The sequence below is a fragment of the Equus asinus genome, chromosome 15, assembly GCF_041296235.1.
Source record: "Equus asinus isolate D_3611 breed Donkey chromosome 15, EquAss-T2T_v2, whole genome shotgun sequence".
Lineage (NCBI taxonomy): Eukaryota > Metazoa > Chordata > Mammalia > Perissodactyla > Equidae > Equus > Equus asinus.
Genome location: NC_091804.1, coordinates 28,729,456 through 28,754,155, shown reverse-complemented (window position 1 = coordinate 28,754,155; position 24,700 = coordinate 28,729,456). Strand labels below are relative to the sequence as shown.

Sequence of the window (24,700 nt, the reverse complement as noted above, 5' to 3'; positions counted from 1 at the left end):
TTAACTGTCCTAAAAGGCCAGCAGGAAGAGGGAAATGTTATGCTATTAAGTCATTATAGTTAATAGGTTGTGGATCTACTTAACAGGGCTTTTGTGTGGGCAGGCTAAATGTCAGAGGAGGTTAAATGGAATTAGCAGCCTCGGGTGCTTACCAGCATGTCCCAGGTGAAAGATAATCGTGCTAGGAGCAAAAGTGAAGTTGGAGACATTGGCACCAATCCGGATCCACTAAATGACAGGGAGAAAGAAATTAAAGACATTCTTACTTGAAAGGGAGGCAACACATGCCAGGTCAATGCTAATCCAATGAACAGCCCTAAGGACTTAAAAGTTCATGCATACTTGAAGGACAGGGAGTTTTTCCAAGTGACAACCACCCTTTTATAAGTTGTCAGGAAAAATTGTTCCTTTTTTCTTTAGAAAGGCATTCCAACATCTGCTCTCAAATGTGCTTGGGTAACTCAAACCTGAACATCTTTTTTTTTTTTTTAAAAAGATTTCATTTTTTTCCTTTTTCTCCCCAAAGCCCCCCGGTACATAGTTGTATATTCTTCGTTGTGGGTCCTTCTAGTTGTGGCATGTGGGACGCTGCCTCAGGGTGGTCTGATGAGCAGTGCCATGTCCGCGCCCAGGATTCGAACCAACGAAACACTGGGCTGCCTGCAGCAGAGCGCGCGAACTTAACCACTAGGCCATGGGGCCAGCCCCTGAACATCCATTTTTAATGACAGCACAGTCTTCTGTTTTAAAACAGCTGAAACCATGATGCTAAAAGGTCAGAAACTGAAGTTATGATGAAGTAACTGGCACCCCTGCAAATTTCCCTAAGTGTTGGTAAGATAAACCCACTGGCAGCTGGTGGGATGCATGCTCCTGCTGCAGGTTCTGTGCCTTTTGAAATTCTGCTCACTCAGATATGAGAGCAGGTGCCCACACCCTGGGTCCAGTGTCTGAAAGCTTGTGGCACGCCTTCCAGATTTAGATTGACCAATAATTCTTTTATTAAAATCAATGAATGAATTAGGAACATAGGCAACTTTCCAAAGGTAAGATGTAATGAGTTTTCTGTACAGTTCTCAAAATTTTCTGAAATTTGAGACTATGCATTTATATTTCTAATTTTAAGAAAGAAAACAAATTGGTAAAAAAAAAAAAAATTCAAACAGCACATTCAAGTATAAAAGATAAAAATTCCCTTCCTCAATACCCCCTAAAAGATGCTCTTGTTAGGTGACTGACACTGACAGATAACGAAAGGGCTTTTACACAGGCTTGTACTAAAGATATCATCCTACCCCTTGCCTTCTTCACTCAGGAGGACATCTCGGCAATCTTGTCACATCCGCATGAAAATCTATCCATTCTTTTAATAAGGTGTATACTATTCCACTGCATGGATGCACCACAATTTAACACTTGCTTTGATGGGGACTTCAGGTTGTTTCCAGTTTGATGCTCTAAACAGTGCTGAAAGGCACAGCCTCTGCACTCTATTTTTTTTTTTTTTTGAGGAAGATTATCCCTGAGCTAACGTCTGCTGCCAATCCTCCTTTTTTTGCTAAGGAAGACTGGCCCTGAGCTAACATCTGTGCCCATCTTCCTCTACTTTTATACGTGGGACGCCTACCACAGCATGGCTTTATGAGTGGTGCCATGTCCATACCTGAGATCCAAACCGGCAGACCCCGGGCCGCCAAAGCGGAACATGCGAATTTAACCGCTGTGCCACCAGGCCGGCCCCTGCACTCTATTTTTATGTAGCCGTCAGCATTGGGCTTGGTTTTATCACACTTGACCTCATCTGAACACTCCTATGAAGCATCACAGTCCATGTCCTTTTATCATTTTCAATGGCTATTAGGTACTTTCTTATGCCACCTGTTAGTGGATCAGTTTACATGGCTGCTCCCTCATAATGGGGAATTTTAGTTACTCTAAAACTTTTTGACCATCGGTTCAGGTCACGGCTGCTAGACCCCTCTGGAGCTGTGCTGAGGCCAGAGCACAGAGCCTCCTTTGGATGGCTACATCTGCTGAGTCTGGGCCAGACACACGGGGCCCATGCTAACCACAGCCACGCACCAGAGCAAAGAGCAGGAGCAAGGGCGAGAGGATCAGGGCGGTGAATGTATTGGACACCACTGTGGGGGGCCTCTTCTCAGGCTCGCGGAACAGGTGCTGCCAAAAGAAGACACAGCAAGACATTTAAGAATGTGCCCTTCCCAGCAGCGGCTGCCACATATACCAGAGACCAAAATGCCAATGACAATCGAGAAGAGGAAACGCCTCCCAGAGGTTACAACCTCCTGGCAATGAGTAGCCACTTGGCCTTTTGCCTCTTCTCAATGCTGGCTTCTGATCCCAGAGTTCCTTCCAAAGACACTACACCAGTCCCAGCCCACTACTTGGCCAACCCTCCTCTTTCCTCAAAGACTCACTGCCATTAAGAGGTTGAAGAATGCAATCCATCAAGTGGCATTTGCCTATATCCAAGAGGGTGCCCAGTATATGGATGGCTTGGGTGACACATCCGAGGTAGGACTCTGGATTTCATAATGCTTCTGGGTTCCCAGGGTGGCAGTATCATACGCTGCTGCCCACTTAAGTTAGCTAACTGGTGGTAACCTCATTCTCTTTTAAAATGTAACAGAGCCTCACTATGGATGATTCCACCCATAACTTATCCCTTACCTCTAGCCCATGGCTCTAAGGGAGCCCTAAATAAACTTTCTCCCTTACCTACTCTGCCTGACTTCCAGAATTGAACCAGAAAGCTGGGTGAGCATTTCTCTGATATTTGTTTTATTTGTCTTTTCTGCTAAGCAATTCTACATGAAGATCTTTGGGAAGCTCGTCAAGACAGTGACACCTGGCAGAGGCAGTGCCAGGCTGGGAGTCAAGACCTCCATCTGAGCCCAAACTGATATATCTGGCTGTGTGACCAGGGTCAAGTTGCTTTGCTAACTCTTTCCCTCAGTTTCTAGCTAAAAAACTGGGGATGGGAGGATGATGACTATCCTACTCGGCTTGTAAGGACACTGTAAGGACCAAATGAAACAGGGCATTCGACAATGCTTTGTAACCTGTAACATGTAACACGTAAATTCAACTTTTTTTTAGACTTTCTTCCAATGTATAAACTTGTGGCTGTCTTTCCTACCTGCTGACGTCCAGCCAACCCAGCTCCATGATGAGGCAGCCCCACCTGAGACTCCCGTTCCCAAGTTTTCACCTCAGCTCCTCTTTGCTGCCACTGCCATTAAGGGATTTCTAACATTGTCTGTGACAGTTGCTGCCACCTACTCCACCCTACAAATCACTCAGCACCCTTCATCATCATGGTTTACCATCTACTATTTAACTGCATTTTACATTCTTAATGCTATATATCAACATTAGGAGGGTTTAAAAAAAGAATCTGATTACTCTACTCTTTGGGCCCTTGTCCTTTTTAAAATAGTGAAATGAGAGTAAGTAGTCTGCTTGAAACAATCCAACATTAACTCATTCATAGGTTTCCAAGTTACTATAGTATGGTCATTTCTCATGATTGCAAAATAGTCCACTGAGTGGATCCACCTCAGTTTCCTTAACCAGTGCCCAACTGTTTAACAACTGTTGTGTTTACTTTGTAAAATGCTTTAGAAACTTTTCAAAGCCTTCCTTTCCTTATCTGTTATCTGTTTTAATCCTCACAACAGTCCTGTGTGCTGGGCTGGGCAGGGATTGCTAACATTTGTGTGCCAGGAAGGTGGATCCCAGAAGAGAGGAAGGACTTGCCTAGGGGAGGAAAGCCCTGTTCTCTCAGCTGAGGTTTCCACCTGTAGGCGCCATCAGCCCTGACTTACGCAGGAGCAGAGAGGAAGACAGCCAAACCCATCCATGCTGTAGCTGTCCAGCTGTGACCTGAGGGCTGAACCTCCTGGATGTTTAGGAAAAAGAGACTCAGGTTCCGAATTTGTCTCCAACGATCTGTTTTCTGGGAGCTAGCCACTGGCTCTTTGAGCCTGTTTTTTCAGATCAAAGATGAGACTGATATTTGCCCTACCTAATTTACAAGGTAGCAAGGACCAAACTACAAAACATCATATAAACAGGTTAAAGAAGGGACCAGAGCCACAGTCCGGGGCTTTGCTGCCCTCTCTCATTGTGCTCACTGCACATTGCTCCTCTGTGTTCAGTGGAGAAGCCCTTTGGGATATACCTGAATTTCCTGTTTGGGAGTAAAAAGTTTCTTGGACAGGACAGTCGACGGAGCATCCTCTTCCGGGAACTTGATGACCACGTCAGCCTAAAAAACAAGTGCAGTCTTTAAAGGCACAGGAACAGAAGGGGGGGGGGGCGGTGAAGCTCATCAGCAGGAGAGCACCCCATTAACACACGTCCAGGGCCACAGCTGAAGAAGCTCCAAGCGGTCCAATCACTCCTCATCCATTAGTTGATAAATTGAGGCAGGAAAAATTTCAAGAACAAAATATTTGTTGAAAATGGTTTTCAGAGCAAGAGTTCCAATTTCCTACTGGTCTGGTGAGCCCCACAGAGCTGCTTAATACAAAAATCCCAGCTGGTACTCAGGGTGTTACAGTTGCAATCAGAAACTGCTCAGTGTCCCTGGGAAGTGTGATTTAGTCACAGGAAAAAAAAAGAAATAAAAATGTGCTCTCGTAAAAGGAGCCCAAAGTCCAGGAGAAGAAAAGGAGCTTTGACAACACAAGAAAACGCAGCTGCCCCTTTGTCTTACAAAGAGAGCTAACCACCATTCGAGGCCTGCAATTTGGCCTCTGCCACCTTTCCAACCTCATCACCTACTCGCCTACTGCTCTTGACTAGATTCAGGTGCTCCAGCAAAACGGACCCACGCATGGCTCACTGAAAGCACCTTGAGCTGTTCTGCAGGCCGGTCCTCAGCAATCATCCCACAGCCCGCAGACAACAATCTGATAAACCTTTGTAATTCTTCGGCCCCTCGATCAAATGCCATGTCTTTCAAGAAGTTTTCTCTTATCACACCAATCAAAAGTGAGATATGTAGGTGAAAAATATTTGCAAACTATAACATGCTTTGCAAATGTTGGATATTAGTTTATTAGTGTTTTGCATATCCCACAATTCATTACCCCACACCACCCTGAATTGTTATCAGAATTCAAATCTTACCCTATGCGCTCCTACCCTGTGAGACTATACCATATCTCAGAGGCCAAGGCCTTTTTCTCTTTCATCTATGTATCCCCCACAGTGCTTTGCTGTAAGAAGAAAACCTCCTTCCAGTATAACTTTTATAGAAATTCACTAGAACCCATTAGGGCAAATTTATACTTCATTCATTCACTCGATCACTATATACTAAGCCCGTATGTGCCAGGCCATGTACATGCCCCTAAGACTACTAATGGAGACAGCATACAGCCCCTTGCCTCACAATGCATATTTATTGCCCCGTGGGTGGCACACAGTCACTCTTGCCTGGGTCAAGGTTCATTCAGGCACATACCACATTCCAAAGGATCGGATTCTTCAAAGTGGCATCTCCGATGATCAAGTACAGGGTGTAGGTACCGGATGCAGAGTCAAATTCGATCTTTCTTTCGGAGGTATCCAGTTCAAACTTGTATACATTCTTGCTGTCCGGCTCAGCAACAAACACCACTTCCTGGCCAGTCTTCTGGTTATGGAGTCGGACAAATGTCTGGGTGGAACAATAATACAACCTTTCATTCGATAATTTCAAAACTCCCTCTGGGCCCAACATCGAATCAAGGAGGCAACAGACACTGTCAGCTGTCGTCACAGCGGGAGCTCTGGGGTCTGCCAGATCTGCCTGAGAGAGCGCGGAAGGAGTGGCCATCCCACCCTGGTTCCCAGTTCAGAGATGAGAGAGAACTTTTTGCTAGTAAAAGAAATTTAACTTAGGAGTCCAGCCAATTCTCGACTACTTGGAGGCTGACTGCCCAGTTTGCGGATGATTTAAGCCTTTTGCTGTTACTGCAATTTCTTCTTCCTGCCAGCCTTTTGGCCACTTTGCTGCCCAATTAACTTCTTCACCAGAGGGTGAAAAGAAGGGAAATGAGGTGGAACTGTAAGAGGCCCGTTTTCCATTTCCTAGTGCCTCCAGCTGAAGATTTAGTAGAGGCGGCTTGGGGATTGAGAGCAAGGCAGAGTTCTAATCGAGCAGAGAAGCCTGGTGTCACAGAGAGAGCCCAGGCTTTGAAGACAGACAGATCTGCTTCCACTCCTTATTAGCTGAGCAGGTCACTTAACCTCCGTGGGCCCTGATTTCCTCATCTTCAAGACAGAATGATTAACTTCCACATGCGGTGCATCTGCGTGAAGATGCACAGTAATGTACGCAAAGCATTGAGCGCAGGACCGAGTGTATACCAGCTGGTCAACGAGCTGATACTATCATCAATATGATGGTACAAGTCTAATCATCCTATGCCCCCAATGGCACAGGAAACTAAGGCTTCTGCACATTAAAACTGCAGCAAAACTTAATATCCACTCAGAGCTTTTTTTTCAAGTGTCTCAAAATAAAGAATTTAACAAAGCAGGTAGACTGGTTCTATTTTACAGATCATAAGGCACGAGGATTAAATGAGTTGACATTTAATCCTTAACAGAGCTAGTGCTGGATCCACAGAAAAAATATAAATCTCATTTGTTACTCTACACCTGAGCAACAAAGAACCACCATCAAAGTGTTTAGGGAAAGCAGCCCAGAGATGTGAAGCATCCTGACCACAGCAGTCTCGGCCAAGAACCGGATTGAGGAGCCTGGATACCTCATCTTCCTCCTGTCACAGCCAAGTGCAGGCAGCAACCAGACTCATCTGCAAAATGCTCTCTCTACCTGGGAGGTCTCTAAGCCATGGCTTCCAAAACAGAATCTTGGAGGAGACAACTCTTCAAAGTTATGTTTCCTAACTCTCCCCCCGACCCAATGCCAACCCCACCAACTTCATCTTGTAATTTCTTCTTTTCACATTCTTTCTTCCCTGTGCTGTCTGGTTGGCAAAGGTCATTCTGAGAAGGAGCTGGGAAATGTTAAGAGGGTAAAGTGCTTAAAGCTCAGTTAGCCATGGCTAGGCGCTCTGACCAAGCTCTCTGGAGCCTGGGCGAGGAAGGGAGAGAGGAACACAGAAGCACCGGGACTGGGGTCAACGCTCTGGGGCCCGGGCGCAAGTGCCGCAGCTGCAGCTACGAGAAGCAGAAAGGAAAAGGTTTCCTAGTAAACCCACTCACCTCAGTGGTCTGCTCTGAAGCCGCCTCTCGGCATGGACACAGGTCTGCTAGCTCTTGCTAAACTATCGCTACAAACACCTAAACCACAGCCACTAGAGCACATTCCTTCCTATCTTCAGCGTTCAAAGTATTTCTCTGAATTTCCCTTTACAATATGACCATTCTGGGGCAGGGCTGTGAGCCGTTGTTCTCAGCCAAGAGGGATGACAGAGGAGGGGAGGAGGAATCTGAGAGGACAAGGGGTCGTATCAGAGTTTCTGTGGAAAGGGAAAATCTTTTAAATAATAATTATCATTATTTTATATATGGAAACCAAAAATGAAGTCCTTTGCTTTCATACTATGAAGTAGGCACAAGTTAAAAAGGGCTATTCTCCAGATTCCCACAAATAGAAATATCTGCTTTGGCCACAAAAAAAATATGCTTTGGGCCCACTGCCTAGGTTTTCCTTTTTTCAAAATTATTTCAATATATGTTTTCTTTGTCAGAAAAAAGAGCCTCAATTAAGTACTAATCTGCCTTCAATATATGTTCTCAATACCAGCTAATCTTTTAAAAAAGAAGAGCATACGCCAGGGCCAGGGTTACAGCCAGTATGAGAAGAAGTAGAAGTCACGGGGGAGAACCCAATGGACCTTCAGGGTTCTGCGTGAGGAGCTGAAAGCAGGAATCTGGAACTTTTCTCTAGCCAGCGTTCCATGGTGCAACAACAACTCTAGTGTACACTAATGTTTCAGACCAAGAGAACTGTCTGGGCTTTTTCCTGACCTGGTGAGGGGTGAGTTCAGCGCCAGTGTTCACATCTACCAGCTGGAAGAACAAAGCAAAGTTCTGGTGGCTGTCAGCGACGAACGTGCCCTTGGCTTTGGCTGGGTAGGTCACCCTGAAAGAGACATTTATACAGTAAATCTTCTGAGAGGATCTGCATATCTCTAGAACAGGGTAAAGAACACAGACTTCACTTCCTTGCCCAATCCTCCCTCTCCCATTGTTAACACTTTTCTGCTGGGGGAGGACAGAGTGGAGAGCTGTCTGTGGCCTGACGGCAAATTGGACTGATAAAGCCAGGACTGAGAACAGCACAGAATGAACTTCCATCAGGGTCTGGGGAAAATGCTCTGTGCATATGCTCCAGGCTTTCACCTGAAGGACCTAAGGATGTCTATTCAACCAAGTCAGGCACAAGAGGGGCTCACACGTCCCCTTGCAGGCACACAGGTGGACTGGAGAGCTAGGCTGGCAGAAGCGCAAGGAGAAATACTCACAGGATCGATGCTAGCAGCATGTGTGAGCAAGGTCGAGAGAAGAGGGGGTGGATGTAAAGGAAAGAAAGGCACTTAGAGCTTTTTCGTTTTCTAATGCTGTATTTTTTTCCTAGGCACTGTTTCAATTTATTTTTCTGCCTGAAATTAGGTTTTAAAAGTCATTTTCTCAACAGGCAGACTTGATGAGAAAACTGTTCTTTTCACAGCTATCTCCTGGGATTTTAGATTAAGATGGCCAGGGGATAAAACAAACCAAATGGTTACAGAGCTCACACTTGGCTATATTTTATCCTTTGGCTAAATATTTACTTATGAGTAACACCAACTCTTCATCTATACAGAGCATTAAATTTTGCCACGCACTCTCACAGACATTATTCCAGTGGGTTCTCAACTGTGCTCCCATCTCCAATGTCACTATGAAAATATCTAAGCCGGGGCAGAAAGGCCAGGCCTTGCACGTGACTTAAAAGGAGCGAATGCTTGGACTCTAGGCTCTGGCTAACATCCTCCATCTTCAAAATGGCCTTGAGGGTTCATCTACTTTCTCTAGCATCTATAGCCACCCCAGCTGACTAAAGTTGGGGTCTGAACTATACCCAGAGGTCTACACGGGCTCCCCCACAAGAATAAGGATCTGGGAAAGGGCTGACAAATGAGCTTCATACAGTGTCCCGGCCCAACTCTGATCAATTGCTAATGGTTACCCAGAAGGTTGCGTTAAAAGGATTGTGTTCAGCAGGAACAAATGCTGTGACTGATTAGTGATGCCTTCCACGGACCTGAGAAAGGGGATAGGAACCCCAGTGTCAGGTATCTGCTGGCTCAGCTCTAAGGGCCTATGAGGCTTCCAGCTGATTTCAGACCCACTGTGGGCCAAAGAGAGTTGCCATGAGGCCACTAAAAGCAAATTCAGGATTGTGAAGAGAAAGAGATTACACTAGAATACAAATTAAAGCACTGCTTCCTTCATTGAGAAAGTCTTGTTTTTAAAAAAATTGTCATTTGGGGCCGTCCCCGTGGCCGAGGGGTTAAGTTTCCACGCTCCACTCGGCGGCCCAGGGTTTCGCCAGTTGGGATCCTGGGTGCGGATATGGCACTGCTCATCAGGCCACACTGAGGCGGCATCCCACATGCCACAACTACAAGGACCCACAACTAAAAATATGCAACTATGTACCAGGGGGCTTTGGGGAGAAAAAGGAAAAATAAAATCTAAAAAAAAATAAAAATAAAAAATAAATTGTCATTTGAACTAAATAACATGCTTGGTGACGTGGCTGACTGACTCGGATTTACATTGTGAGGTAAGCTCCTCATCTCACTGTGGACCAGGAATCAACAGTCTGCTCAGGGACTGGCCACTGGTCTAGACAAGCCCCAAGTCTGCGAGCAGGCCAGGCAGCATCCCTGGGGCGATGCCAGCGGGACTACAGCCTCTTTAATTTGGAGAGGGAGCTGCCTCACCGCTGACACAGAAATGACACGTGGAGGGCTCGGTGCCTAGGCTGCTCCTCTCAGCTCAAGCCAAGGCTCCTCTGTGCCCAGGAGGCACCCCACCTACCGGGTGGTTTTGGGTGCAATGCTCTGATCCTTATCCACGGTGGAGAGATCAACGTTTGTGATGCCGACTTCAGTAGAGATCTTGACTCTGAGCTGGAGTGAAACAGAAAAAATTGCCAAGTCAACTGGTGGATATGCCAGGAATTAACATGCTTACCCCAATTTTTCTCTTCAAGGTGAGTAAAGGCATAAAAAAATCCGAGGACAGGAGTCTTCAATGATTTTAGTAAAATTGACCCCGCCGGGTGGTATTTCCACTTCTCCCAACCTGAGGCCTAAAAGTAACTCCTTGATTCTTATCCTTTCTTCGGCTTTGGTTGGATGGTATAAAAAGAAAAGAGGAGGAGATGGGAGGGGAGGGGAGGACTGGGGAGGAAAAAAAACATCTTTTCACATGTACTTTAAAATAAATAAGGGGGAAAATCCTTAAGCATAACCTTCAAATAACTTAATAAGTACTCAATTCAAATGACAGCTAATATTTATCGAGTGTTTATTATGTGAAAGACACTGACCTTATAAAGACTATCTCATTTAGTCTTTACCCTGTAAGGTAGTGCTATTTCAGATGAGGACGTTAACGATTAGAGATGAAGCTACTTGCTCAAGTTTAGAGAGCTAGGAAGTGAGGAGCCAGTATTCAGCCTCAGGCATTTTGACTCAGAGCCCGTGTTCTTTCGCACCTTGCTATCCAGCCTCCCAGTAACACTCACTCTGTGCCAAGCAATACTGTAAACCTGCCCATGAAGACCTAAGAAGCCACGGCAGCCACCTGTGCGTTCCCCAAGACTCCCTGTTCTCCTTCCACGAGTGGGGTAGAGTGCACTTCCCTGCACCCCGGGAGTCAGGCGTGGTCTCGCTCTGGCCAAGGAAATGTGAGCAGAAGTGAAGTATGCCACTTCCAAATGAAACCTTTAGGAGTCCCTGCGGGATTCTCTGCCTCTGACATGGACATGGACAACATGCAGAGAGAGGCTTGCTCCTCCAGCCCCGGGCCTGGAGTAAGGACGACATGGAGCAGAGCCTCCAGCTGACACATTAAAGAGACCCAGCGTGGGCAAAAAAGACCTGTGTTGTTTTAAGCCACTGAGATTTGGAGTTTGTTAGAAGCACAAACTAGACTCTTGCGGCGTTTGAATTCTATATGTTCCTCATAAATATTTTCACAAAGAGGAACTGGGCTAGCTAATGCCAGTAAACAAGAAATTTTTTAAAATTAGATGAAAATAAATGCAAAATTCCAAAAGGGACAGAAAACATGCTAAAAGTCTGTTCACGGGAAATTTCTGATTTAAAATCTAAGTCTGAATGTGCAAATTATGCAAACCCAAGGCACTTTTTATGTGTAAACATATCTGTCAGAGTTGCAAATATTTGATAAGCTTGAATGTAATGCTTAAGGAAATCCTTGCCAAATCCACTGGTTTACAGCCTGAGGCAGGATGAAAGAATATAGAGGGCGGGCAAGGAATTGAAGGATAGATTCAGCATTTTTCTAAAATGCACTATCAAGGTGTGATAGCCTCAAATCAAGGGCAAAGAAGAAAAATTAAAAAGGGATAAGATAGCTATCAAGTGATTCCTCTTAACAGCCTTCTCTCCTGCCGCCATAATAACTATTCTGTGACAACTGCCTCAATTATCAGGTTGAATAGGGGTGTTCTATTTTGCTTAAAAAAAAAAAAACCTGAATGGAAAAGATTTATTACCAGAGGCTGTAAGGATATCATTACCTCCTACTTTTCAATACACAGCCACCTGTTGGCAGAATTATATTTAGCATCATTGCTTGTCACTGAGTCTAGGCAAGTGGGTGAACTTGGCAGTGGGGGAGGGGAAGAGATGGCCTTCAAGTTGAGTAAAGCCCCAGGAGAGAGCTGGGAGCCTCCACTTCGGCTCTTTGGGCTCTCTGCTGGCAAACGGCTTCACAACTCACCTGGGGCTCGGGACCAGGGCACGCTTTGCTATATAAAGCTCAACCCAGAGAAGCAGTGACACCACTTCCATCTGAAGAAAAACTAGCCTTGAGGAAGGCTCAAGCAAAGACGTAGCCCAAGAGCTTTGATTAGGCTACCGACTGGTAGCAAGACACCCCACTGAGAGCACTTTCCCTACGACCCCCGAGAGTATCTGGAGTACTAGAGATACAGAGAAACGGCAAGACGCACTTCCTGTCCTCAAGGGCAGTAGATACCAAAGCCAAACTCCAACAGACCAGCCCACTGCTTTAACAGAGGGATGTACAAAGCGCTACAAAAGCACAGGAGAAGAACAGCGGGGGAGCCCTTGGTTGGGGGGCGGGGAACGCGCAGCAGGAGGGCTGAGGCAGTCCTCCAGTTTGGGAAGAGGTGAGAGTTTAGCAATATTCCATGCTTTAAAAATAACTGTCTTCAGGGGCTGGCCCCGTGGCCGAGTGGTTAAGTTCGTGCGCTCCGCTGCAGGCGGACCAGTGTTTCGTCGGTTCGAATCCTGGGCGCGGACATGGCACTGCTCGTCAGACCACGCTGAGGCAGCGTCCCACATGACACAACTAGAGGAACCCACAACGAAGAATACACAACTATGTACACAACTAGAGGAACCCACAACGAAGAATACACAACTATGTACCGGGGGGCTTTGGGGAGAAAAAGGAAAAAATAAAAAAAAAAAAAAAAAAAAAAAATAACTGTCTTCATAGTTAACTACGCTGCACTCTTCATCAGCATTAACCAGATAACTCCCTCTTCACTTCGGTGACTCATTCGCTTAAGAACTCACTCATTTAATCTGTAAATGTGATCTTGAAATCATCATCCCACCTAAATCTCCATAAAGAGACTAGTTAAATAAATAACAGTACACGCACACTACGAATTACTACAGAGCAATTAAAAAAACAAGGTAGGTGTCTACACGCAGATATGGAGATATTACCTCCTACTTTTGAATATACAGCCATCTATTGGCAGAATTATATTTAACATCACTGCCTGTCACTGAGTCTAGGCAAGCGGGTGAATTACGGATGGGGAAGGCCATCAAGTTGAATAGACCCCTGAGGGGAAAGCTGGGAGCCTCTACTTTCTGACAAAAGCAAAGAATACAACCATTTATAGAACAATTCTTTTTGTGTAAATAAGAAAGAATATGCATTCACTCATTTGATATATGCATCCTTCTTTTTCTTAAAGTGCACACAGTTAACTGTGAATAACATTCTTCTGAGCAGAGGAACTGGACTGAAGGGAGGGGAAAAGGCTCTTAGACTTCATTACATATCTTCTTGTACTCTGAAATTTTTTAAACCACATGGGTATTTTACTCCTATTTTTTAAAAAGTAGGAATTATCTGGGGCTGGCCCCGTGGCCAAGTGGTTAAGTTCGCGCGCTCCGCTGCGCTGTTTCGTTGGTTCGAATCCTGGGTGTGGACATGGCACTGCTCATCAAACCATGCTGAGGCAGCGTCCCACATGCCACAACTGGAGGGACTCACAACGAAGAATGTACAACTATGTACCGGGGGTCTTTGGGGAGAAAAAGGAAAAAAAAAAAAAAAAAATCTTTAAAAAAAAAAAAAGTAGGAATTATCTGAGCAATAAGATTGTATGCCAACTACTTTCTTCTTTATAAACATTTTTGTATTAAAAACTACCAGCCAATAGGGGCCGGCCTGGTAGGGCAGCGGTTAAGTGCACACGTTCCGCTTCGGTGGCCCGGGGTTGGCTAGTTTGGATCCTGGGTGCGGACATGGCACCACTTGGCACATCATGCTGTGGTAGGTGTTCCACATGTAAAGTAGAGGAAGATGGGCATGGATGTTAGCTCAGGGCCAGTCTTCCTCAGCAAAAAGAGGAGGATGGGCAGCAGACATTAGCTCAGGGCTAATCTTCCTCAAAAAAAAAAACGTACCACCCAATAAATATGATTTTAAAAATAATCACTCTCCTTTCCAGCAGATGGATAAACATAAACAGATGTTTGAAGGCATGTGTAAGGCTCCTCAGTGTATCCTAATTATAGTGACAGGGAAGCCATCAACTTGCGAGTTTTTTGTTCAAATTCTGACTATAAACTTTCAACAAGAACTTGGTCGCTAAGGCCTGCTAAATCAAGGTTCAACTGTGTGTTTGTTTTAAAGCTGTCATAAGCATTCCCAGACAATGCAGACACATGGAATGATAAAGGGCAAAGCGCACTTAACTCAAGGCATTCTGGGTTTGCTCTCGGCCCTGATTTTAAAATGCCCCTAAGTTACAGCTTTCTTTGTTGCACAGAAACACTGTAGGGCTGTTCTTGAACAGGGAACAGTTTAAAACAAGTCCTTCTGCTCCTCAAATCTTACTACAAATGGGTCTCTGGAAGCATTTAAAAGAAAAGCATTTTTAAGCTGCTTTTTTAAAGCAAACTGAGAAGCAAAAATCATTGTGACTTTTTCAAAGCCCTGTTGTAAAGAGTCCAGAGTAGAATCCCCATTGGTCAGCGGCTCCTTCCTTCACACTAGCGCTGCAGGGCTAGTTTCCTAAGAGGAAAGGGATTTGTTTAGCCACTTCAAGATGCAGCCAAGGCTGCTTTACAGTGAATCACGCTACTCCTGTCTTTGCCTGTGCTGCATGCCACAAACACCTCAAAAAATGTTTCAACACCAGGAAACATAGTCTTTTTGCTGAGAATAATAACCCTCCTGCTCAGCTCATTATTGTCAAAAATGATGGTGCATTAGGGGCAATTAATGTTAATGACAGCTTCTAAAACCCACGCTTCCCATGACAGCAAGTCCAATGTCAATGAGTGCTATTACAGGCCTTCCACACCAAACCACCGTTAATGCACTCTGACCAAAGTGGAGCATCTCTCAGGAGAGTAAACAGGGCCTGCTGACCCGCTCTGAGGCTCTAAGTATGACTATTACTGAAATTACAAAGTAAAGTTGCATATGTGACAGAGGTCAGAGCAGGCACACGCATACCCCCCCCACACACACACACTCACATGCGCCTAAAAGTCTAACGCAACGAAGAGGAACAGAGGAGATTTTGCAACACTTAGCCCATCACCAGGAAGGAAAAAGACAGCAATAGCCTCCATAGGGGCTTATTATCATTGCATGAGTAACAGCTATTAGCCATTTCTTCTATTTTACACTTAGAGAATTTTTCCAACCACCACAGAAACACTTGGACAAACACCAGATTTGATGTTACAAAAAGCCAAGCTGTTATAGGGATCAAGACAGCATAGTTTGGTATAAGGATAAAAACACAGATCAATGATGCTCAATATCATTAGCCATCAGGGAAATGCAAATCCCAATCACAATGAGATATCACTCCACATGCACTTTGGATGGCCAGGATGAAAAAGACAGATAACAACAAGTGTTGATAAGGATGTAGAGAAACTGGAACCCTCATACACTGAGCGCAGGAATGTATAATGATGCAACTTCTTTGAAAAACAGTTGTCAGTTCCTCAAAAAGTTAAACACAGAGTTATCATATGACCCAGCAATTCCATTCCTAGGCACATCCATAAGAATTGAAAATAGGTGTTCAAACAAAAACTTGTAAATGAATGTTCACAGCAACATTATTTATAATAGCTAAAAAGCAGAAATAGCCCAAATGTCCATCAATTGATGACTAGATAAACAGAACATGGTATATCCATATAATGGTGTATTATTTAGCCATTAAAAGAAATAAAGTACTGGCACACTCTACAACATGAATGAACCTTGAAAATATGCCAAGTAAAAAAGGCCAGACACAAAAGGCTATGTATTGTATGATTCCACTTATGAAATGTCCCAAATAAACAAACCATAGAGACAAAAAGTAGATCACTAGTTGCCAGGACTGGGAGAAGGATATATTCCTAGAATAGGGGTGTCTACTAATAGGCACAGGTTGCTTTTTGGGGTGACAAAGATGTTCTGGAATTAGATAGTGGTGATGGTTGCACAGCTCTGTAAATATACTAAAAACGCTGAAGTATGTACTTTTTTATATATTTTTTTTTTTGGAAGATTAGCCCTGAGCTAACATCTGCTGCCAATCCTCCTCTTTTTGCTGAGGAAGACTGGCCCTGAGCTAACATCCATGCCCACCTTCCTCTACCTTATATGTGGGATGCCTACCACAGCATGGCTTAGCCAAGTGGTGCCATGTCCGCACCCGGGATCCAAACCCGCAAACCCTGGGCTGCTGAAGCAGAACATGCGAACTTAACCTGTGCGCCACTGGGCCAGCTCCATGAACTGTATACTTTTAATGGCTAAATTTTATGGCATGTGAATGATATCCTCAATAAACCTGTTATTAAAAAAAAAGCCAAGCTACTCTGTGTAGGGCACAAGGCTCACCCCTGGAAGACAAATTACCATGGTTCCAAGGTCCCTGAAATGGGAGAAAACATCTTTAGATCACTCCATCCTTTTCTTCTTCTAAGTGGTCTGAGATGGAAGCTAAGCGCCGAAAAAATATTTGGTGTCTGCCCACAGGGGGCTCCCAGCCCAAAGAAAGAGCAAAACATACATAAAGGCAAACAATGGCAATACAATGCAATAAGAACAATTATAGATGGAGTGTAAAATACTATAGCAACAAAAATAAACTTTGGTAGATTGAAGCCATAAGTAAAATGGGAAAAAACCCTTAAAAACCATCAGAAGAAAATATTGGAGAATATCTTTTTGACCTTGGAGCAGCATGGGACTTTTTAAAAAACACAAAAAGCACAATCTAGGAAGAAAGACCTTCAAATTAGGCTTCACTGAAATTAACTTCTATGCATCAAAAGATGCCATAAAGCAACGCTGGGGGAAGACAATCTAGTGCTAATAACTAAGGATTAGTATCCAGAACATATATAGCTCCTAAAAATCAATAATGAAAAGACTAACAAACCAGAAGAAAAACAGACGAGATATATGACAATTCACAGAAAAGGAAACCTAAATGGCCAATAAACATAAGAAAAGAGGCTCAGTCTCACTAGCAACCAAGGAAAAATATTAAAACAATAAGATACCATTTCATACCCATCAGATTATCAAAAATTCATAGTACCAAATATTGGTAAGAATGTGCAGAAAAAAGCAATTTGGCAACATTTAATAAAGCTGGAAGATGAGCACACCCTACAACCCCAAAACCTCACTCTGGACAAACAAACAAAATGCACACAAGGAGACGTGTGCTAAGATGTTCACAGTAGCACTGTTTGTAACCGTGACAATCTAAATATCCAACAACAGGAAATGAATTAATAAAATCTGATCCATTCACAAAAGGGGGATGATCAATTTCATGACAATAATCCATATTTATGCATATAGCTCAAGTTCTACACACATCACTATGTCTTGTCATAAAATTAATATTGAGTAAAAACAAGGAAAGTGCAAAAGGATACGTATAGTATAATGTAATGTTTAAAATTTGAGAAGATGCAAATCAATGCAATATATTGTTTAAAAATACATATATGTGCAGCAGAAACATAAAAACTGGCATTGGAACATCAAACTCCAAATCTAGGGAAAGAGAGAACAAGTGTTCGAGAAGTACACAGGGAGCTTAAATACAATCTATATGGTTTTATTTCTCACCTCCCCCTCAAAAGGAGCAAATATAGCAAAATGCTGGTGTCTGAAGGAGATGAGTGGCCACAGGTACATAAGGATTCATTGTATTACTCTCTGTTCTTTTCTGTATATTGAAATAGTCCATACTAAAAAACAAAAATAAAGTACTACAGGAGCACAGATGAAGGAGCAACATTTGAACTAGATCTTACAGGATGAGTACTTCAGCATATGAGCGGGGGAGAGGAAGAGCGTTTCCCGTGGAGGAAACAAGAGTCGAAGTCCAAGGGCATGTGCATGTAAAGTTCATCTGAGGACCAGTTTGCAGTCAAGAGGAGCCAGGGCTGAGGGGACAGGGATGCACTGCACTGAAGCACGTGCCTGTGTCCTGCAGAGGACCTCCTAAGCCAGGCTGAGGAGTCTAGACCTCACTCACAGGCAACAGGGAACCAAAGAAATGTTTAACCAGAGGAGCGAGGCGATTTTATCACTCCAGTGGCACTTAACGAAAAATTAAATGGAAGGGGCAGAGATTAAAGACAAGGAAACTAGTTAGAAACTACCTTATCAGTCTAGATAAATAACACAGGGCTCTAACCAAGGAGGATCACTGGGACTGAAGAACAAAGGACTCAAGCAAAAGACTTCCAAGGTGGAATCAACAGGACTTTGTGACTGAACAGAAGTCAGAAAGGGGAAGAAAGGAAGAGGTTAAGAAGGACTGTGACATATGGTTATGGCACTTAAACTGGATAGGTTATTATCAAGATTGGAAAGGCAGAAGGAAGAAGAGGTTTCGGGCAAAAAGAAAAAGTTTGCCATTTAATGTGTTCAGTTGCAAATAAAGCCCCTTAATGAAGGAAATTAAAGTTGAAAGAATCTAGATTGTAGAGGTTCAAGGTACACACTACAATAGTTGCTGTCCAAATTCTGTGTTAGTAAATGGACTAGGATCAGATGTCTTATGCCCAAAAAGGTCAGACATGAAATAGAGAAAACGCAGAGACACTAGAGTTCCAGAAAATATCTTCCTTTCTGCCAAACTTTAAACATAAGCGTTTAATCTACCTATGTTAAGTAATGCCCACTTTTGAAAAGGTCAAACTTTCTAGCTGCCTTGTCCTTTCATTAAAAGAAAGTGAGTGTCACAGGAGCCAACGTGAGGAGCTCTCTAAAGGCCATATCTGGGATAATATGAGCAACAAAATAAATGATAATAACCTATACAGTAAAATAAATAGCCATGAGTCCAAAGTGCTATAAATAATTGAATAAATAAATGGGAGGGGGAAGAAAAAAGGAGCAGCTTTTTCTTAAAGCAGAATTCCAACTAACAAACGTAGAAGAAAAGAAAGAAAGAGAAAACCACCTTAACAACTGTTGCAGGCAAGATCATCAGGATATTTGCAGAGTATCAAAGTATCATTCCACCAGGCACTTAATTACAAAGTAGAAAACAGCAACTTTACAATGGAGAAACCCAGCAGACACCACCTTAACCAAGTGATCAAGGTTAACATCACCAGCAATGGGACATATCAACATCATACTTCTCAAGACGATGCACTGAGAAGGGCAGAGCATCACTTCTGGCGTATTCGTGCACAAAATGCACGACCTGAATTTAATTATGAGGAAACATCACACAAACCCAAAAAGAGGGATATCCTACAAGGTAACTGGCCAGTACTCTTCAAAAGTGTCACGGTCAGACAGACAAACTATCCTACATTGGAGGAAGCAAAAGGGACAGGACAACTAAAGGAATATGAGACCCTAGGTTGAATCTTGGATCAGAAAAGGGACATTAGTAGGATAACTAGTGGAATTTGAATTCAAGTCTATAGATTAATTAATAGTATTGTATAAGTGTTAACTTCCTGGTATTGATAATTATATTATAGTTACATAAAATGTAAACATTTGGGGAAGCTGAGTAAAAGGTATATGGGAACTCTTTATACTATTTTTGCAACTTAAGATTGAAATTATTTCAAAATGATAATTAAAAAAAGAAAAGTGAGTGGAAAATGACATTACAATACTGAAGAAAATAGTTGTCACAAATACCATAATACTTAATTATTCAGGAAAGGCACAGTACCACTCCAAGTTGCCCTGACCCATCAGAATACATGACAACGTAGTCAAGTAGATGCAGCAAAGACACAGTGGCAGAGAAATGACAGCTGAAAGGAGAAAGTAGTATTATAAAAAGGCCAGCTGTGGGGCCAGCCTGGTGGCTTAGTGGTTAAGTTTGTGTGCTCTGCTTTAGTGGCCCGGAGTTTGCAGGTTCAGATCCTGGGCGCAGACCTACAGACTGTTCATCAAGCCGTGCTGTGGCAGCATCGCACATACAAAACAGAGGAAGACTGGCACAGATGTTAGCTGAGGGACAATCTTCCTCACCAAAAAAAAAAGGCCAGCTGCTGGAGCTGCACACAGCTCTACAGCCTCTAGGCTAGCTCCATATTCACCAGGGCACACTAACTAAACTAGCATTGGGCAGGGATCTCCCCAAGCACAGGCTGGATGACCATGGACAAGTTACTTTATTCCTTTGAGCCTCATCTATGAAATGCAGATGACTCCACCCATCTCTTAGAGTTGTTGTTAAGAATAAATAATGTGAGCAAAAGCATACAGGACTGTGCTTCTCATGTCACAGGCATTCAATAAAGGGTTCATACTGATGATCCTAATTCAGAATAAGAAAAGGTTAAACCATATCCCATAGTTTAAGAAGGTAGGAAAATGTGTAATCCACCTTAAATAAATTTCTAGCCAAAAAGATTAAAATGAGAGCCATAGTGCCTGAGGGGGCAAAATTAGCTGGGAGAACCACTAATGCGAAACAGCTCATTCCCACAAAGCATCAGAAAAATGAAGCATAGCTTTCCACCCTTGGATCCTCAACAAAACTAGAGCCAGCTAAACATCTGAAACATAGCTCATTAGGAAAGATGACCGATTTTCTTCTGTACTTCACCTAGACAGGCTCACTACAGTGCTATAGGCCACGTGATACTTTTTGTCACCTAATTAGCATCAAGCAATTTTCTAAACCTATTAAGGCCTACCACAAAAAACATTTTAAGAATATTTATGCCTCGGTGGAATTATGGGTGATTTTTATTTTTTCTACTTCCAAATTTTATGTAAGATAGTAGTGCTGAATTATAACGGAAAATAAGTAATTTACAAGTAAAAGAAAACTCGCTACGATGAAGTCTTGGCTAAGTCTGTCAAACAGTATGGTTCGAACTTATCCCTCTCTTAACATATTCACATAACGTGGTCATAAAGAGAAGTCAATATAGCAGACGATTAATGCCACGTGCCTATGTGGTCATCTTCTTGGATATATTAACACAGCAATGGGGATGACGAGAAAAGCACTTACCTCTACAGAATTTGCAATATAACGGCTGTCTCCTTCAACTTTGACAGAGAAGTCATAATAACCACTGGAAAACTTGACACTCATGAAGTTTAGTTCAAAAACATCCCTGTTAAGAATGACAGCAAGGTTAGCAAGAACTCACATAGGAAAGTCAGGAATACCACAAGCAGGCTACACTGTGAGGCACTCCCTGGACAGGCCAGGGCCACACTACCTCTTCAGGTTCTGACCCCCCTCCCCCGGGGCAGCCTCCTGCTCAGTCACAGATCACAATGTGGGGAAACTTCAGAACAATCCAAATGACCTCCTCTTTCAAGTCTCCTTTTCCTTTGTTTCCCCCTCCCAGCCCCTAAAATCCCACGTAAGCCTACAATATGATCCCAGTTATGTAAAAAAAAAAAAAAAAACCAAACAGGAGAAATGTTCAAAGAGGTTGGTGAGGATAGTATAAATGTAGGAAATTTTGGGTATTATTTCTACTTCTCTGTTTTGTGAATTTCCTAAAAAGGAGATATCTTACTTTCATAAGAATACTAATTTTTATTTTAAAAGGGGGAAAAAGGTAGAGAATTCTTAACTCTAACTACAAAGCAAAATCCCCAATGTTTTCTATCATTCCACTGATCATCCTAAAAATGATTCTGCTTTTTAATTTCATATATTGTCTAGGTATCTTTTTTTTTTTTTCCACAAGGAAGATTGGCCCTGAGCTAACGTCTATGCCAATCTTCCTCTATTTTGGATGTGGGATGTTGCCACAGCATGGCTTGATGAGCAGTGTATAGGTCTGCACCCAGGATCCGAACCTGCAAACCCTGGACCACTGAAGCAGAGCATCCAAACTTAACCACTATGCCGTTGGGCTGGCCCCTGCCTATGTATCCTTATGACCAAAAAATACATTTTCTCTCTAAAACTCAAAGTTCCTGGTCTCATTAATTTACTAATTTAACATTTAACAAAGTTTCATATAAAAATTGACCCTTAATTTTTAAAAATTTTACATAACAATAATATGCAGCCATTAAAAATAAGACTGCAGAACAATATTTAATCCTATGGGGAAAATGTTCAAGATATATTACTATAGATAAAGTACAATTCTAATTCAATTTTTAAAATATATTCATATGCATAGAAAAAGGATCCACAAAAAAAGAGTAAAATGTTAAGAGGAAGTATATCTGGGTGGCAGCATTATGGGTAATTTGTATTTTCTTTTCTCTGCTTTTCCATATTTTTCCTACAATAAACACATATTACTCATACATCAGAAAAAAAGAATAAATACTAAATTTAAAACTTGCTGCTTATACAATGACAAGACAGAGACAACTGGAAATAGGGAAGGAAAGAATAAAAGAAAATTCTTTTAGTTTTAAAAATCCTTTTCTTGATGGGCATGGACGTTAGCTCAGGGCCAATCTTCCTCAGCAAAAAGAGGAGGATTGGCAGTAGTTAGCTCAGGGCTAACTTTCCTCCAAAAAAAAAAAATCCTTTTCTTATATAACTAAAGCATTTTGACAGGGTGGTTAGGATTTTACCTAACCAAAGTTTAGGTAAATTTGGCTTTATGATTTTGGTAATAGCCACATTAATCTGGGTTATACTGGCTGCAAGTTAACTTTCCAAAACAAGTTGGCACCCTGCAAGAACATGCTCAGGACTTACCCTACGGGGGTGAAAGACGTCTTCTGGAGAACAGTGGCTCTGGAGGCAGCGGATTTGGCGTGTTCTAGTTTAACAGTGGCCTGAGTCAGAGGCTGGGACAGAACATTGGTGACCTGCAACTGGAAATAAATTTAAAAAGTTATCTATAGAAACAAAGGTTAAGAGAATCCAGAATTTTTTTCTGGGGTGCTTTATCCATAAGAAGTGAGCTCTGCAGGGGAAGAAACACCTCATTTCAGGAAATCTCCACTGACCTTTCGTCTACTGTCCATCAGAGATCAAATACAGGAAAACTATCAGGTTGGGAATGGGACAGATTACAGAATGTTACAGGTGGGAGGATCCTGAAGATGATCTTGCCCAATGATCCCATTTTTCAGATAAGGAAACTAGAGCCCAGGGGAGGAAAATGACTGGCCCCGGATCACATAGGCAGCCATGCTTCCTTTTTTCTGATCTCCTGTTTTATCCACTCTACTAAAGTATCTTTTAAAAAAATTTATTAGCAAGAAAAATACTTTAGGAAGGTATGGGCAATGGGAAAACTGAAGAAATATGGGTAACATTAATAGTTATCATTCATTGAAAATCAACTATTTGCCAGTTACTAGGCTAGGCCCTTTACACATAGCCTCCCATCAATCGTCCAAGAGAGCTGGAATAATCTCTATTTCACAGATGAAGAAACTGACGCTGCAAGAGGTTAAGGGACCGTCAAAGGCCACATGGCCAGTGACGTGGCTGGTCTAGGACACAAACCCCAGCCTATCTGCTTCAAAGCCAACACTTTTGCTGCTTTGCTCTCTTAGCCCCCGCCGACTCATGGCGAACTATGTCAATCAGGTTATTTCCCACCCGAGTCTTTGCTGCGGGGACATGAGTTGTAAGTATGGAGAGGAGAGGCAAGTTTGGAGTACAGGGCACTTCCTCAGGGGAATATCTGCAGGGCCTCCAAAGCAGAAGAACTGATGGGACTGACAAACCGTCCTGTGTGGAGCACCAGTGTGGAGACATAAATAAATAAAATGCTAATTTCTTATGATGATCTTCACTTATCACTTTTCCAAACAACACAACAAATGCCTCGCTTGAGATGAAAGCTCTACGTATTTGAGATTTGTGCACTTGCTCTGTCCAAAGAGTTGACACAAAGGAGAAGTCTATGCTTACTGTTGAGTGAGAGGCAGGATTATGCTACCAAGACGCACAAGAGACACCATCAGCATCAGGGAGGAAGAGATCTGAGACTTAACAACTATAAGCAGCAGAATGACTTGGGAATTTAAAAAGCTGTCTTAAAAAAATGTATTTGGACAGTTTGGGTACTGGAAAATGCATTATAGAAGCAAGACTTCTCTATACATCTGGAGTTAAGACCCCAGAAATGCAATTTTCTTACACTTAATTTATTGAAAGCCTTACTATTTAAAATCCTCTAAAAAAAAAAAGCTTTCTTGATAGTTTTGAAGGGTTCTGTGACTAGTTTCAGTGGTCATGTCCCCATTTCCGGGCTAAGGGAAATGAGCCTTGCTCCACAGTTGATGGGTATGTCCTCATGGGGTTACGATCGGCTGTGCACCAGCCTTTAGGTTTCTGAAAGCCTCACACTGGACAGGGCAATCGAAGCGGCACATTTGGGCATGGAAGTCATACCCGCAGGATGGCCTGTTCGTGAGTGTCAGAAGGAGTGCCCTCGGGCACAACCACTACTGGCACGTGGTAGCGATTCTGGGAGAGTGCAGCGGCAGCAGAGGCCACACTGAAGGCTTCCGAGAGAGACTCAAAGTTCTTCTTGCTGAAGATGGCGTTCATTAGCTGGATGACCTGATCCTGAAAGAAAACGGAAACGTGACCTGAGATTTTCCTCCGCAGGAAGGTGGGAGAGCCACACTCCCTCCCCATCTGGCTCAAGTCACTCCTCATCTGTTTACGAGGTGTTCACATGGAAGCTCTTTTAGTCATTAATCCAAATAGGTAAAGGGGAGG

At 43.0% G+C, this 24,700-nt stretch overlaps 1 protein-coding gene across 2 annotated transcripts in view; it reads right to left on the bottom strand.

The window, feature by feature from the left end:
* The window catches only part of RPN2 (ribophorin II), a 55,288-nt gene that overhangs the window by 6,403 nt on the left and 24,185 nt on the right, over positions 1-24,700 (bottom strand). For both annotated transcript variants that reach the window (XM_070485899.1, XM_070485900.1), the window contains exons 7-15: positions 24,368-24,544; positions 22,715-22,833; positions 21,044-21,149; positions 10,075-10,166; positions 8,014-8,128; positions 5,495-5,689; positions 4,205-4,291; positions 2,083-2,178; positions 153-228 (exon numbers count right to left, since the gene is read on the bottom strand). In XM_070485899.1, coding sequence (XP_070342000.1) covers positions 153-228; positions 2,083-2,178; positions 4,205-4,291; positions 5,495-5,689; positions 8,014-8,128; positions 10,075-10,166; positions 21,044-21,149; positions 22,715-22,833; positions 24,368-24,544 — 1,063 coding nt within the window. The remainder of the gene's footprint in view (positions 1-152; positions 229-2,082; positions 2,179-4,204; positions 4,292-5,494; positions 5,690-8,013; positions 8,129-10,074; positions 10,167-21,043; positions 21,150-22,714; positions 22,834-24,367; positions 24,545-24,700) is intronic.